Here is a 17668-nt window from a genome sequence, read left to right on the forward strand (position 1 = left end):
TAAGTGGCAGTTCTGCAGAAAAGGACCTGGGGATTACAGTGGATGAGAAGCTGGACATGAGAAGGCTAATGGCACATTGGGCTGCATTAATAGGAACACTGCCAGCAGATCGAGGGAAGTGATTATTCCCCTCTAGTCGGCACTGGTGAGGCCACATCTGGAGTACTGCATCCAGTTTTGGGGCCCACACTACAGAAAGGATGTGGATAAATTGGAGAGAGTTCAGCCGAGGGCAACGAAAATGATCAAGGGGTTGGGGCACATGACTTACGAGGAGAGGCTGAGGGAACTACTGGGCTTATTTAGTCTGCAGAAGAGAAGAGTGAGGGGAGGATTTGATAGCAGCCTTCAACTACCCGAAGGGGGGTTCCAAGGAGGATGGAGCTAGGCTGTTCTCAGTGGGGGCAGATGACAGAACAAGAAGCAATGGTCTCAAGTTGCAGTACGGGAAGTCTAAGTTGGAAATTAGGAAACACTATTTCACTAGCAGGGTGGTGAAGCACTGGAATGGGTTACCTAGGGAGGTGATGGAATCTCTATCCTTAGAGGTTTTTAAGGCCTGGCTTGACAAAGCCCTGGCTGGGATGATTTAGTTGGGGTTGGTCCTGCTTTGAGCAGGGGGCTGGACTAGAGGATCTCCTGAGGTCTCTTCCAATCCTAATCTTCTATGATTCTTATGGTTTATGCTGGCCTAGTCATTCCAGAGGGGGGCCCCAGTTGGAGCCTCAATCACCCCCTTATGCTCTCATTGCTTCCCCAGAGTTCAGTGACTGCAAAGGAGTGGGGGGTGGGGGTGAGAGAGAGAGAGAGAGGCGGGACAAGATAGGGGGACCTGGGCCCACCACTCTACCAGGTCCTAACCCAGTGCCTTACGAGTTTATCAAAGTGTCCAACCCAGTTACTGAACTACCCCAAATTATGTTTCCCCCGAGTCACTTCCTACCAGTCTGGAGCTCCTTAGTTTGGGGCATGGTCACTGATTTAGCAGACTCTCCTCAGTCTTTTGGGGTATGTCTACACCGCAATTAAACATCTGCAGCTGGCCCATATCAGCTGACTCAGGCTTGCAGGACTTGGGCTGCAAGACTGTGAAATTGCAGTGTACACATTCGGGCTCAGGCTGGAGCCTGGGCTCTGGGACCCTCCCCTTTTGTGGGGTCCCAGGGCTCATGCTTCAGTCTGAAGTCAATCACTTACTCAGTTATACAGTCCTGCAACCCAAGCCCCACAAACCCAAGTCAGCTGACATGAATCATAGAATATCAGGGTTGGAAGGGACCTCAGGAGGTCATCTAGTCCAACCCCCAAATACCAGCCACGGGTATTTAATTGCTGTGCAGACATCCCCTTAGTGTCCTGTTCAGTCAATCTATTTTAGGGCTTTCAATTCCCAAAGAAGGGGAGGAAATGCAAGTCCCTGCCGTTAGAGCAGTCTTCACAAAGCTGTTACCACTCCTGGCACAGCTCTCAGCATTAGCCTTGCTTCCTGTTGCCACATGCAGCTCATTCCCCACTTTCCTGCACTATGAGTGTCCTTTGAAACTGTTCCTCCACTGAGAGCATGCCTTGCACCTGTTGAGGGGCAGAGCCTCCCTAGCCCAGTATTGCTCTATGCCATGCCCTGGTTTAGTGTGGGGCCTGTAGACCCCATCACAAAACTGGACTTTAAAGTGGACTAAGCTAAACCTCACAATGGCACTCTTAGGCCTGGTCTACACTGCCGCTCTAGACAATGTAAGTTATGTCATTCAGAGGTGTGAAAAATCACCCCCATCCCCCCAGCGACATAGCTTATATCAACCTAACTTGGTATCTACACTGCACTATGTCGGTGGGAGAGCATCTTCCGCCTCTCGGGGAGGTGGAGTACTGAAGTCAACAGGAGAACATGCTGCTATTGACTTCAGTGGCACTGATTTAGCGTGCCAGTGTAGACAAGCCCTCAGTGCAGAATGAGCATCCACCCAAGGAGTCAATGTTAAACAGCCACTGCTCTTTAAATCCACACCCAAGCTTATTCTGTACTAACTTCACACGCAAAAAAGCTTTAAGGAAAATACACTTAAAATAGAGAAATTTTTTGGTCAACATGTGATGAGTATAAATATTTTCATAACAAAATTCTGAAACCAAATGACAAGCTATTCACATCTAAGTGTTAATGAGTTTCTGTTAAGGTTCATTTGTCAGTTCCTTGCCATTATTTATTTGCTGTATTTGATCTTGCACACAGTAGATTGCTTTACTTATTACTTTAACAATTACACTGATCTCTCTAGTGCCACCAGCATTTTACCAGTGACCTCAGTTCTGCTTGCAGCCTTTAATCTTTCAAAGCAGAACAAAACAAGATTGAGTTCTACACATAAAACAGTGAGAGAGAGAGAAAAGGTGTGGGTGGGTGAGTGGGTGGCAGTAAATGGGTTGCTTTTCCTTAAAGTTCATTGATCTCTGTGTGGTCACACTTGTGATGAGAATGTTAATTGAACAGGTCAGAAGGACAACATATATTTTATTAGCGCGAAGTAAATCACCAGAGATAGTGACAATGTAATGTAGAACTAAGACAAATTTCTTTTAGACATGTTATAAGAATGGGCTTACATTGTCTTTCCAGGTATGAAGGATTATCATGTTTATCCCACATCACGGCCAGTGTCCTTATAGGCAGGAAATGAACACAACCACTCCTTCAGAGACAATGCTGCTACTTGGAAGACCCACAGCACTCCAAGACTATCATCGCCCACAGTGACAGAGGCCAGAACCCTGAATCAAACCTGGGACGTCACAAGACAGTGAACAGCAACCACTAGCCCAAAAACCTATAAAAGACACCCAAGACTCTTATTGCTATTTATCGCTTAGAGCCTTAGATTGTGCCAGAAGCATGCCAGGAGCTTTACAGACAACAAGATAAACTCCCTGATCCAATCAGCTTCTGAGTTCAACAGATGACACACGAGCAAGGGCAGACACAGGCTGTCTTCATCACTAGGCAAAGCTCTGGCATTTCTTTGGTGAAATGCTTGGCACCTGTCACCACGGGCTGGCAACAGCAATCAGCTCGCAGGGCCCTCGACCTTTAGGAGGAAGGAGAGGAGCAGGGCTGAATGCTGGAATCTCTGCTTATGCACCACACAGCAAGGGGGGGGGCATACAGAGGTACTCTTGACCCCATCTGCTGCTCTCAGCAATGGCTGCCAAGCAGGGCCAGTGCAAGGATGTTTCATGTCCTAGGCGAAACTTCCACCTTGCGCCCTCTCCCCTCCCCGCCCTGAGGCGTCCCGTCCCCCCCCCGTGGCAGCTCCCCACCCCCCCGGCCCGGGGAGCCGTGCGGCAGCTCCCCACCCCAGCTCACCTCTGCTCCGCCTCCTCCCCGACCACGCCGTCGCTGCTCCATTTCTCCCACCTCCCAGGCTTGCGGCGCCAATCAGCTGTTTGGCGCCGCAAGCCTGGGAGGGAGAGAAGCAGAGCGGGGCGGCGTGCTCAGGGGAGGAGGCGGAGCAGAGGTGAGCTGGGGCGCGGAGTTCCCCTGCGTGCCTGCCCCCCCCCCTTACTTGCTGCAGGTGGCCCTCCCTGTGCCCCCCTGCCCCAGCTCCCTCCGCCTAAATGCCGACTCCGGCCGCCGCGGTCGCCGCTGAAGAAAATGCCGCCCCCCAAATGCTAGTGCCCTAGGCGACCACCTAGGTCGCCTAATAGGTTGCACCGGCCCTGCTGCCAAGGCATATCCACAATCAACTAACCCAATAATTTACATGCCAGAGAAAGTCAAAGCAGTCTCTTGATGCAGAGGGTATTTACACTCTCTTCCAGCTGCCAACAGGAATTGGGTGTGTAAATCCCCTGGTAAATGGTGAGGACACACTGTTATCCCCTAAAATCCAAGCATTCGACATTTATAAAGTACTTTCCAATCCCAAAAACACAGGAATAACTTCACCAACCAGTGAAGTACTGCCATCTCAGGACTGAACACATAATCTAACAGATCACACAAACTCTACCCAACCACTGACATGGGAAGTGAAAAACAATATCACACGCAGTTTAAATTGCAGGAGACATTTGTGTAAACAGAACACAATTAACCAAATTGGAATATGGCTTAATCCCTGACTAGTGAGAAAGTGGCAAAGATTCTATTACAAATGGAAAATTCTCCTCCTATGAAGCCTGCACAGAAATTCAAGACGACATAAGAATAATGGTTGGTAAAGTCATAGAATAGAATATCAGGATTGGAAGGGACCTCTGGAGGTCATCTAGTCCAACCCCCTGCTCAAAGCAGGACCAATCCCCAGACAGATTTTTACCCCAGTTCCCTAAATGGCCCCCTCAAGGATTGAACTCACAACCCTGGGTTTAGCAGTCCAATGCTCAACCACTGAGCTATCCCTCCCCCATGTATAAACTATGACAAAAAGACTTTTATAGCCAAAAACCCAAGAGATGGTAATTTTAAACAAGTGAACATGAAGGGGGTTACATGACTTTTCCACTTTTTAACATCATAGCTATCTGTATTCTATCACATTTTGTCTCTCAGAATGAAATCTCTTGTTTTATTATCGGTCAGAACAAGTTCTCTCACAGGAAATCTCCGATGAAAATGAATTATTGGCATCAGTAAAAACCAGCCCAATGTTCTTTCTATAGTAGCTAATTTCTGACACTTTGATCCACTCTACATTTCTGTCCGTTGAATGATACCCAAAACAGGAATTTATTTATAATACCATCTACCAACGAGGTACATTACAATATGACAAACTGATGTGCTGCCTCTTTTTAGTGATCCGTAAAGCTAGTTATTTAAGGTGACATTAATAAAAATGTCACATTACTTTGAGAGAAAAACAAATTTCACAAACTTCATACCAAAACTATTTGGCAATGCACAGGCTAACTTGTGCTGCTTGCTGTCTGCACTAGTATTTGAAACTCAGATGCTTTAAGGACACAGAACACAAGTAATAATCTTTTAAAAAAACCAATAATATTGCAAATCAAAGGCTTGATGCTGGCCGACCAGGTTCCAGCTCATGCTCATGCCAATTCACTTGTGTATTAGTACTGATCAAAGTGATTGTTAAATATATAAGAATATATTTGATGTTTAAACTTCATAGGATTTTGCATGCATCGTTTTCATTTATCTGTATCCTGTTAGAATGTAATAGAAAACATCTACATTGTATATACCCCTGTAACTAAATAACCCTTCCTAAGAGAAAGAAGCCTTGTGTAATGTAAATGAAAAACTTTAACACAAAAATACCAAAACTTGCGCATTTCAAAGCAAGCGGTCATTATATGTGATGATCAGAGATCAAAGACTCTAAATGCATTCTGGTCTCTCTGCCATCAAAGAAAGAGCCCATGTGGGTAGCCAAACTGTCAATTTGTTGACACAAAGAAAAGTCCATCATCTCTGGACTGTTTGGATTCTAACAGAGGAGAATAACCGAACAAGAAGATGGAGATCAAGAGAGTTATTCTGGGTAGCCCTGAGACACTTTTGGGAAACTAGCAGATTACTACATCTCTGCCACCATTTGCAATTAAAAACTGGTACTCACATGTACATATATTTTACCTGCTTTAATCTCTAAAAACTCTCATTTCTTTTTCCTAGATAATAAGCCTTTAGTTAGTTTACTACAGAATTGGCTACAAGCATTGTCTTTGGTGTGAGATCTAGGATGTAAATCGACCTGGGTGAGTGACTGGTCTCTTGGGACTGGGTGTAGCCTGGAATATTTGTGTTTGTTGGTGTAAGTGACCATTTATCACATAGTCCAGCTTGCCTGGGTGGCAAGACAGACTGGATTGTGAAAGGGGACTGTCTATGATTCCATGGTAAGACTGTTACAGTGACCCAGTAGTTCACATTTGATACTGGCTTGGTGAAATCTAATTATAGAACATGTCACCAGTTTGGGATGTCTGCCCTTCTTTGGACAGTCTGTCCTGAGGTAGGCACTCACGGTCGTGAGCCACTCCAGACAGTGTGACAAAAGGTATTTCTGTTAATTTTCATAGGGCATTATTTTGCTCACTGCTTATAACAGCCAGTTGGAAACTTGATATTTGAAACGGTTCTGCCCTGGCAACTGCACACTAGTTTGTTACTGAAGAGCTGCTCAAAAGTACTAGGCAGCTAGCTTTTTGCAGTTACACTGAAACCTTTGTTTTGAGGAGGAAGAAGAGACACAAAGAATTACACAGACTTTGCAGAGACAGGACAAATTTTAGGTCCCTTGAAAGTACAGAGCATCAGCCTTCACCAGGACTTCCTACGTATGCAAGTTTGTGATAGGATAATGAAAGGGACATACAAGGTGTTAAAAGCTTCATATCAGATTATCCTTAGAACATATTTATTGTCGTTCTGAACCAGTTACAGCAATGAGTAACAAAACCAAAGCCCCCATTTATTATAGACGGGACTCCCCCGGGCCCACAAATGTCCTAGAAACACAGAAGTCACAAACAGAAAACATCTGTAGTCACCTGCTCCCATATTTGTTAATAAAGTGATCTGGAGATTTTCATTATAATTTTTGTCCTGCCTTGTCCTCATTTGTTCGGGTACAGGCAGCTGATCAGTTGCGTAGGGAAAGACTTCCATGCTTAATTTCCACTATCTCAGAATGCCTATAAAACTTAGAACAAGAGGAATTCCCAGAGCTGTCTGATGCTGGAAGCTCAGCATCTAAAAATGGGCAACCCAGCATGGCAGTTAAAGATGAAAATATGTTAGAAACTGCCTCATTTTCTGTGGAATGTAGACCAGTATGTGTATAAGGACTGTTGAGCATCAGAGTACAAAACATGATCGAGTACCACAGCATTACCTGTTTGTAGCTATCTGGTTGTCTAATGAGATCGGTTTCTGTGACAGAGAAATGACCGATGGTCTGATCCATATGACAGCCACTAGTGTAAGAATGAATCTGAAACAGACAAAATTAGATAAACAGATACAAATAAATATAAACAGACCAGGTCGTTAATGACTGAAAGCTGGTACTATCTGAAGGCTCCTTGGCGGCTTACATGAAGTGAATTGGTGGTCATGACCCAATTCCCAACAGACAGGTGCACACACAACTGCCACTTGCTGAATCGGCCCTATTTGTGACGGTGTCCTAGAAACCAAGGCTGAATGACCCTGCGGAGTGAACAACCTTCTTACTCATAAAATGGTCTCACTATGTCAGCAGTGTTAGCCAGGTGGCATGCGCAAGTTTCCACTGTTGCTGCCTGGTTTAAAGTCAGAGGGCTTCACTTCCCAAGGTGTTTCAGGGTCTAATACTTTTACCCCATAACAGAATTCACCTAAAATATTTGTAAAGCATTAAAAAGTTATTAACACATTTACACACATACCTGTTAGAGCTATACACAATGTATAGCTTCTGATCTCTTCCCTTAATGCAGAAAATGCCATTAGGTATATTAAATCTTTGCTGTAAATCATAACTAGCTCTTTACTGATGCTGCCAGAAACTTGCCCCAGCTGTTTTGATGATATCATCATCAATTATATGAGGAAGAATCTTCCCAAGTTAGTCAGGGGAACAATAAAAAGCAATTCCCTCTATTCAATGCTGATCCCTTTGTTACTGTAATAACTGCAGCTGTCAGACAAGATACTAGTGCACATTTGTCATACAATCTTTCACATTTCATTAATATTTCTGTCCACATGACATAAGAATGTTAGTTGCTTTTCTTCCCTTGTTCTAATATTACTATTATCATGCACTTAGGGATTGACAAATATTTTAAATTGATGATTAATTATCCTGTCTCCTTGAAACTTAACATGATTCTGGTATTCCTTTTTCAAAACTCACTTCTGGTGGCAATCCTCTGGCACAACACACAGGTCTGTGCGGAAGTTTTTAAAAAAGAAACAGCTCCAAATGCATTTCTCTCACTCTAAATCATGTCGCTGCTGCTTCCTTCCCTTTATTCAGTTCTGGACTCTCCTCCATCCTGATGTATTATGGCACCGAATCCTTAGGCTTTCTGGAACTAGGATTCAGATCTGACCTCTCATCAATCAAAAGTCACGTCAAAGAGATCTTAGGACATAGCGACGTGAAGGACATCAGGGTCTTCAACCAAGTCGGAGTACTTGATTGGAATGGACCTAACATTGGTACCATTGTAAAGGGTCAAAGCAATTCCTTCATCATGAAAGCCTAAAGACAGTTTTCCTGGGCTCTTGGGCAGAAGGGTACACAGATTAAACAGGACTTAGAAGAGCCCCTCCAACAGGCATCAGGAACAGGGCACACATTTGCCAAAAATAGACATTTTGCTGCCATAGAAGACCTGGTATTTAAACTCTGCCTTCTGGGCTAACACCTTCTTGGGGAGGTAACAGACCCACAACACACAGGGCCACAGAACAAGTTGAATCCCATAAGATGGCACAATGGCAGGCATTACATATAAAATACACTACCATAAGCCTCCTTTTTTAACACACTATAAAGGAGGCTTATGGTAGTGTATTTTATATGTAATGCCTGCCATTACTACTAAAGCCCAACATCAGGTTGAAAGAGGGAAACAATATCAAGAAAAATAAATTAATCTTGGGGGACTCAGAGTCGTTTTTAAGCTGCTAATGAAAAAAATGGGTTGGAGTGGCAAGAAAGTAGCTCTTCATATAACCTTGCTCTAATGAGCGCTGCGTTTCAGAAAGTTCCAAGCTCTCTGCTGAAAGCATGTAGGGATCATGTGCTGCCACAGGACCTGCCAGACCAAATGAGGCCAGGTCCACCCAGCCCAGCATCCTCTGACAGTAGCTAGCACCACATCTTTCAGCAGAAGATACAAGAAATTCTGCAAATGCAGTTATGTGATAACTTGTCCACAAGGGAAAGTTCCTTTGGTTGAAGCTGGTTTATGCTCTGAAGCATGAAGGTTTATATAACCCTTTCAGTACACTTCTTTTAAATATTTACTACTATAACTAAATAGTCTTGTGGTCTAGTCTGTATAGATGTCCAAACCTTTCCTGAATCCTGCTAAGCTTTTGACCTCAATAATTTGTGGTAAGAATTTCCAGAGGCTAATTGTGCAGCATATGTGAAAAAGTATTTCCTTTCATCAGGTTTAGGAACGATTGAAGGTCTAGAAAAATCTGCCTTACAGTAATAGAGTAAAGAAGCTCAATCTATTTCGTTTATCCAAGAGAAGTGGAAGAGGGGACTTAATCATTATCAAGAAGAACCTACATGGAGAGAAAATATCTGACAATAGAGGGGTCTTTAATCTAACAGACAAAGGCAGAACAAGATCCAGTGGCCAGAAGCTGAACCCAGAAAAATTCAGACTAAAAATAAGACACTTTTTTTAAAAACAGTGAGGGTAACTAACCATTGGAATATTTACCTACGGATATGGTGGATTCTACATCACTTGAAGTCTTTAAATCTAGATTGGATGTATGCTTATAAAAGATGCTCTAGCTCATCCAGTTATTGGGATTGATGCAGGAATGGTCTGATGTAATTCCATAGCCTGTATTATACAGGAGGTCAGACTAGATGATCATAACCCTTCTGTCCTTAATAATGTGCAACATTGCTCCTTTCAGTTTTGCTCACTTCCCTTTGTCCTTGTATTATGAGTAGGGCCCTAACAAATTCACAGCCATGGAAAACGTGTCACGGACCGTGAAATCTAATCTATAACCCTGCACAGGGCTCCAGCTGCTAGTCCTCTGGGGATGGGGAGGGAGATGACTTCCTCTTTCCCTGCAGGGGCTGCCCTTGGGGCAGGTCACACCCACCTCTGGGATCTCCTCCAGCTGCAGGAAGCTCCACGGCTCAAGCAGTCGCCTCCCCCGACACGGGAAGGCAGGGGGCTCCAGCTGTCATCCCCCCAATGGGGCAGGAGACTGCCAGGAAAATGGGACCTATGGTAACCCACCCCTCGAACCCTGTGACCCTCACTTCTCTGCTTCTGCTGGCAGTGGCACTGGCTTTACAGCCGGGCACCCAGCCAGCAGCCTTCCTCTCTAGCTACCCAGCTCTGAAGGCAGTGCCACTGCCAGCAGCAGGGCAGAAGTAAGAGTGGCATCCCATGACCCCCCTAAATAGCCTTGTGACCTTCCCACCCTTACCTTTTGGGTCGGGACTCCCACAGTTACACCACCATGAAATTTCAGATATAAACATCTGAAAACATGAAATGGACTAATTTTAAAAGCACCTGGTTGTGAAACTAACTAAAATGGACCCTGAATTTGGTAGGGCCCTAATTATGAGATACCACATTTCCTCTCTAAAGGTCTGTCTATACTGAAATCCAAAGCGTGTGACTGCAGCTCAGGTAGACAAATGCATGCTAGCTTTAATCTATCTAGCATGGATAAAAACAGAAGGAAGCTGCAGCAGCATAGGGTTGAGTGCCAGGCATTCTAATTTACCAAGTTTATATCTTAACTTTCTCGCACTGGTGTATAAATAGACATAGTTATATTCTGAGCAGGTGCCCAATTTTGTAAATCCATGATCTGACACCTCATTGAATTAACAGAATTTACCTCTGTGATCACAACTTGCCCCTCTTCCAGTTCAATAGCAATTTCTGTCTGAGCCTTTTACCAGATACAGAGATACCTCACAATACCAAACGGAGAATCATCATGTTTTCCTGAAATTCAGGAAAATTCTGATATTTCTTTTCACATACTTATTCTGGCACAAAAACAAAAAAAATCAGTTTTAAAAACAATTCCATATAAATTTACAATGGACACACTTAAAAAGTCCTTTCCTGCTTTAGCCATATTATGGTTTCCAGCAATATTTCCTATACCTAACATGCAGAACACTGCCAGAATTACTAGTATCTCTAAAACCAGAATGAACTTAAAGTGCATACCCAGAGTCTGTTGAATGACACTCCAAACACAGAGACTAGCCTGTCAGAACCAGTTTGAATTAACATACTGAAATCTGTAGAAAGTTGCCACCAGTGTACTAAAACTATAGATCATTATCAGCCATAATAAATTCTGTTCAATATTCAAGATACATATCCTCATAAGTTATTAAACACAGTGAGTAAAAGCAATAATTATAACTTTGTAGAGCCATCATTCTGAAAATCTGTCAGTACAACAAAAAACATTACACCCCCCCTTTGCATGTGGTGTCTGTGGTTTCATACCATACCACAACAGTAAGATCTCATATACAAATCAGATTAGGTAAGCTGAATTTTCAAATGGAATTCCTCAAAAACCTCAAACTTTTGATAGATGGCAGCTTATTTTAGATGATAAAAACTATATTAATGCAATGGTATGGCATATTTCCGCATCCAGAGGGGCCAGGAAATATACAATCATGGTGCACACAGCAGCTGCAACTTGACTCTTTTGTGCATATATAGTGTTTTCTGTGACCATGTTTAACTACTAAGCATTAATATATATATGTAATAGAGCACTGTTACAAGGCATTTAGAACTTTATCTTTCAATTATCCAGAACACAGCGCACTGTTATTGCTACTCTGCACTTAACTCACACTGTAGTGCCTAGGTATCAGAGCACATGTAATATCGTTAATGGTTATGCACTGAATACTAGGGATCAAATCCATCCTTATGTAAGCAGAGTCAGGATGAGCTCTACCCTGACATCTGGTGGTGAATTATGGCAAGTGTGGAAAAGAACTTCAGGGGCTGATCTTGTTTGCATAGGCACACCCACCCCGCCTAGCATGAGCCCATGGCAGCCCAAAATGGTCACTTTCGCAGGTGTGGGATCCCCAGTTTCTCTGATATTGGGGCAGGAGGAATAAAGTGTTGTTACCCTGATTATGTGAATCAAGGACAATGAAACTGTTTTATGACAGAGGGTCTCACCATCACCTAAGTAGCACTCACTAGACAAGGGACATGGGTTCCAAAACCCAGTGAATTGAGAAAGGTGGGGGACAGGTATGTGTACCTGATGGTATGGGCCCGGAACACCAATTACACTGCCTCCTCTCCCCACTGTTGAATAACAAAGCTAATTTTGATTCCATTAGGAGTTTAGCTAGAGGCTGCTGAATTGAATTCACTTTGGGCTAATGGTGCACCAGCACTGGGGCTCCCCTACTACAAGCTGAAAACACTAAAAGAGCTAAAATTACTGAGCTGAGATCACTGAGTGCTGTGTTAACTAGTGGGGGAGCCTGAAGATATATTGCTAAGCGGCTGGCAGAGCGGAACAGTTTGTGGGACGGTTGGAGCAGCCCACGGAACAGCTGGAGGAATGGAACGGCTGGTACAGCAGAGCCGTTCCGTGGTGAAGGCTGCAGCAGAACTCCACGGAGAGGCGAGGCAGTCGGCCTCGGACCACGTAAGGTGCCCCTTAATACCTGTGTGCCCCCTGCATTTCCACCCAGGCTGGGGGGGTAAAACTCTGCAGAAAAACTTTTGAACTCTGGGGCAGCACTGACCAGGGACAGAGACTTTTGGGCTGTTGGACTTTGGGGTGATTGGACTTAAGACCCTGAGGGGAAAAGGACATTGCCAAACTTACTTGGAGGTGGGTCTTTTGCTCATGGTTTGTGTTATGAATCCTGTTTGTGGTGTTTTCCCAACATAATGCCACATTGTTTCCCTCCTTTATTAAAAGGCTTTTGCTACACTCAGACTCCGTGCTTGCAAGAGGGGAAGTATTGCCTCCTAGAGGCGCCCGGGGGGTGGTATGTAATTGTCCCAGGTCACTGGGTGGGGGCTCGAGCCGGTTTTGCATTGCGTTATTGAAACGGAACCCCTAGATACTGAACCCGGCCCTTGTTGCTGCCAACTCAGAGGGGCAGAAGGGTTACACTTACATGCATGCAGCTTTAACGGCAGCTCTGTACACACATCAGAGAGCAGAAATTGGCCTATCATCTTCAAAAATATGTACTTCTATCCCCAGGGACCTTAGATTTATATCTGGCCAGTTTACTTGTGAAATCATAGACTCATAGACTTTAAGGTCAGAAGGGACTATCATGATCATCTGGTCTGACCTCCTGCACATTGCAGGGCACAGAACCTCACCCACCCACTCCTATAATAGGCCCATAAACTCTGGCTGAGTTACTGAAGTCCTCAAAACATGATTTAAACACTTCAAGTTAGAGAGAATCCATCATTTACACTAGTTTAAACCTGCAAGCGACTCGTGCCCCATGCTGCAGAGGAAGGCAAAAAAAACCCATGGTCTCTACCAATCTGACCCAGGGGGAAATTCCTTCCCAACCCCAAAGATGGTGATCAGTTAGACCCTCAGCATGTGGGTGAAACAGACAACTGGGAAATATTTCTCTGTAGTGACTCAGAGCCCTCCCTATCTAGTGTCCCGTTACTGGCCATTGGAGATATTTGCTGCTACGAGTTGCAGATCACCCATATGCTATTGTAGCATCAGTCACTTTACTGTCACCAGCTGTGCAGAGCCTTTATGATGGTGAAAGAATTAGTTGGATTCTCTTCTGACTTGCATATCAACAAAAAAGTTATTCTCTTGAGACCCAAGCACAATCTCTGTTGGGGGTGGTGCTGGACAGTACAAAAAACAAAAACAAAAAACAAAAAAAAACAGCTTGATTTGCATATCCCAATTTGACCCTGCAATTCCCAGGGGGGAGGGGGTGGATGAGAGTTCCATTCTAGTTCCACACCATGAAGACACCTTTGTAAGTGGCACCATTGTTGCGGACCTCAGTACAGAGATCAAGGACTTGAATCAGCCATGAAGCACAAACTGCCCTCTTTCGTTCCAGGTCAGGATTGAGCCACATTTACCATGGGCAGTGTGTAGTAAAAGTTCTTCACTGCTGCACACGCAGTACCTAATCAATGCTACATGAAGGACTTCAGTCTCCAGGTTTTCAGTCAGACACCTTCCACTAGTGATAAATTCATTTAAAAAACAAAATAAAAACTCATTAAAGTCTTAAGATTGTAGTGCCATATATAGTCATTAAAGCTGAGAAGTCATCTTCATTCAAACCCTCTTGTTCTCACTTTCAGAACTTTCTGATAAAAGCTTCCCTTTGGGCTGCAATTTCTCAAGCTCATTTATAGCCTCAGAGACTTTATGGAGGTTCCCAGTGGCTCTATTTCAGTTATCCAAGCATATGAAAAAGGTCTTTCACTAGTGAAAGTATTTTTAGATATTTATTTTTCCGTCCATGGCCATCAATGCTCCCAACTGGGAGTTGCGGCTCTAAGACTTCCCTTCTACCCATACAGGCAATGATGCTCAAAGCTGTTTGCAAATTTCAGGTGAGCATGCAAAAATCAAGCTTAAAATGGAAAATAACCTGCAACCTTGACTGTGCAGAGGCTACTGCCACTCTGTGATTTGGAATAGCTTTAGCTTTCCTGGTTTAAATCAGACTTTCACTACTATTTTAAGAAGAGGGGGATTGTATTTAATTTTCCAATTGTTGCTACTTTTGATGCTGAAGTTGTGTCCAACACTTTGAATAAAAAACTGAGAGGTGGACATCTTGCATTACATTTCTGCGCATCTGTATGAGTAACCTGCACTTCTGCCCTGGCTAAGCAGCTCCCAATTAGGAGGACATGAAGAACAAGCTCAGACATGTTCTGATAAATACAGAGGGAACCTACCTTGGTGGGGAGGATGGTGAATATGCCAAGCTGAAAGGGAGAGCCAGTCAAAGATTATAACCTTGTGGCCATGGTACATAATCCATCAGTTTTTTCAGGATTTTGCATAGAGGGTTGAAGAGGGATATATTTGTATTTACAGGAGTAGATAAAACACTGTACAAAACTAGTGAGCCAGTGTTAATTACAGACCTGGGATTTACTGGTAGGGCATAAATAAGAAACAATTCCACTGTGAGTCAGAAGAATTTTTACCTTATGCAAGAGTTTACATTGCTCCTGATGGTCAACGTGCAAATTCCGCCACTGGAACCGCAGCCTGCCAGTTAACCACTGGAGATATCTGACATCTACTTCTCTTTTCAAACAAGGTTCGAGTGCTATTTCGGTCCTGTCCTTCCAGCTGTTAGAGAGATTATCTTCACACTAAAAGCAGAAGATAGCAACAAAATGGTTTAAATCTTTGTCTACATTTTCAAGTCATTAAGCAGTAGATAGCAGACAGGATGAATAGGACAAACACCAGCCAAAAAAAATAATCAGCACCAGAAAAGAAAAGAATCCCCTGAAAACGAGTCATAAATTTTGGAGAGGTAGAGGAGTAATAGGACCTTTCTGCACCTATGGTGGGTATGCCCTAAAATAATAGTATTTTGGAGGAAAGTAAAACGAATTTTGAAGGTAACTAAAGACACGCTACCCACAGAACCCATAGTGATTCTACTAGGTTACAGCCTTAGAGGCCCAGCTAGGGTGAGGTTGGCTGAAGTGGAATTAGGGGCCCATAAACCCTAACCCATAAGTCACTATCTCATCCTTTTATCCAGAGTAACTCTACTCCTGTACATAGACTTCTGTGAGGCCACTGCCTCGTGCTTGTATCCTGAATGACCAAGGGGTGATTTTAGTGGAAATGAGATTTTTATCGTTTTCCAACTTTCACCAAAATCAACAGGGTTCTGCCCACTGATACCTAGAACATGTCCTGAAACTGATCAAATGTAGTTTTCAAAAGTTATCACATTAAATAGAGACAAAAAGAGAAACGCCATCAAGTTGTGTGTAAAGCCTCAACTTCGCTCGGCCAAAAATACTATCAGGCAAAAATGTTGCATGGTTCCTACCTGACGGGCTGATTGTCCCTTCCTCCCTGTCTCTAAGGCAGAAGCTTTCACGTGAAAACCAAAGAAACCACATTTAACTGCATGCAAGGAAACACCCAATTCTCCAGGTTAGCACAGTGCATTTCTATGAGAAAAATTCTTTGGAAGATAAAGCTTTTTCCATCCAAAATTTGTATGCAGTGTAGTTGTTGAGTATCTTGAGCAACAGGAAAACCAGAAAGAAATCAATTATCTTCTGTCTTATGGTCAGTGTGGCAACCACCTGACTAAGTATTGCACCCTGATGTCAGCCCAGTCAACTAGAGGAGCTGAGTCAGTGACCTCACAAAGGGACTTGTGTCTTGCCCTTCTCAGCCCTTGCAGGCAAGCTCAGCATTTTCTCCAAGCTCTGTTTTGCCTTCTACCAAAAGAAAAGGAGGCAGCAGCTAACAGAAGATTATTTCAATCCATCAACCTCTGTGTTCTGGATCCTGTACATGCCACACTGTTCCACCTCTACATACGTTGAAAGAAAAGTTAAAGTCTCAGCTTTACCGTGGGAGCATTAGCTGGTAACCCTGGGATCCTGAATGCTTCCTGCACCTGGAGAGGTAGGTCAAATTTTGAATCTATGATGATTCACTTCCTACATCAGAGGAGTAGCCGTGTTAGTCTGAATCTGTAAAAAGCAACAGAGGGTCCTGTGGCACCTTTAAGACTAACAGAAGTATTGGGAGCATAAGCTTTTGTGGGTAAGAACCTCACTTCTTCAGATGCAAGTAATGGAAATCTCCAGAGGCAGGTATAAATCAGTATGGAGATAACGAAGTTAGTTCAGTCAGGGAGGGTGAGGTGCTCTGCTAGCAGTTGAGGTGTGAACACCAAGGGAGGAGAAACTGCTTCTGTAGTTGGATAGCCATTCACAGTCTTTGTTTAATCCTGATCTGATGGTGTCAAATTTGCAAATGAACTGGAGCTCAGCAGTCTCTCTTTGGAGTCTGGTCCTGAAGTTTTTTTGCTGTAAGATGGCTACCTTTACATCTGCTATTGTGTGTCCAGGGAGGTTGAAGTGTTCTCCTACAGGTTTTTGTAGGAGCTCAGCAATAAATTGTGCTGTGTCACACAAGGAAATAAAGAAACAAATCAACAGAGCCAGACATGTACCCAGAAGCCTCCTGCTACAAGACAGGCCCAAAAAAGAAACCAACAGAACTCCACTGGCCATCACCTACAGTCCTCAGCTTAAACCTCTCCAATGCATCATCAGTGATGTACAACCCATCCTGGACAATGATCCCTCACTTTCACAGACCTTGGGAGGCAGGCCAGTCCTCGCCCACAGACAACCCGCCAACCTTAAGCATATTCTCACCAGCAACCACGCACCGCACCATAACAACTCTAACTCAGGAACCAACCCATGCAACAAACCTCGATGCCAACTCTGGCCACATATCTACACCAGCAACACCATCACAGGACCTAACCAGATCAGCTACAACATCACCGGCTCATTCACCTGCACTTCCACCAATGTTATATATGCCATCATGTGCCAGCAATGCCCCTCTGCTATGTACATTGGCCAAACTGGACAGTCACTACGCAAGAGGATAAATGGACACAAGTCAGATATCAGGAATGGCAATATACAAAAACCTGTAGGAGAACACTTCAACCTCCCTGGACACACAATAGCAGATGTAAAGGTAGCCATCTTACAGCAAAAAAACTTCAGGACCAGACTCCAAAGAGAAACTGCTGAGCTCCAGTTCATTTGCAAATTTGACACCATCAGATCAGGATTAAACAAACACTGTGAATGGCTATCCAACTACAGAAGCAGTTTCTCCTCCCTTGGTGTTCACACCTCAACTGCTAGCAGAGCACCTCACCCTCCCTGA

At 43.9% G+C, this 17668-nt stretch overlaps 1 protein-coding gene across 1 annotated transcript in view; it reads right to left on the reverse strand.

Annotated features, from left to right (window-relative positions):
- Window positions 1-17668, reverse strand: part of LOC112110346 (tubulin epsilon and delta complex protein 1-like) — a 180854-nt gene that overhangs the window by 114944 nt on the left and 48242 nt on the right. The window contains exons 4-5 of the mRNA XM_026655518.1: window positions 14917-15087; window positions 6861-6959 (exon numbers count right to left, since the gene is read on the reverse strand). Coding sequence (XP_026511303.1) covers window positions 6861-6959; window positions 14917-15087 — 270 coding nt within the window. The remainder of the gene's footprint in view (window positions 1-6860; window positions 6960-14916; window positions 15088-17668) is intronic.

This window comes from Terrapene carolina, unplaced genomic scaffold (assembly GCF_002925995.2).
Source record: "Terrapene carolina triunguis isolate 2854851 unplaced genomic scaffold, T_m_triunguis-2.0 Scaffold210, whole genome shotgun sequence".
Lineage (NCBI taxonomy): Eukaryota > Metazoa > Chordata > Testudines > Emydidae > Terrapene > Terrapene triunguis.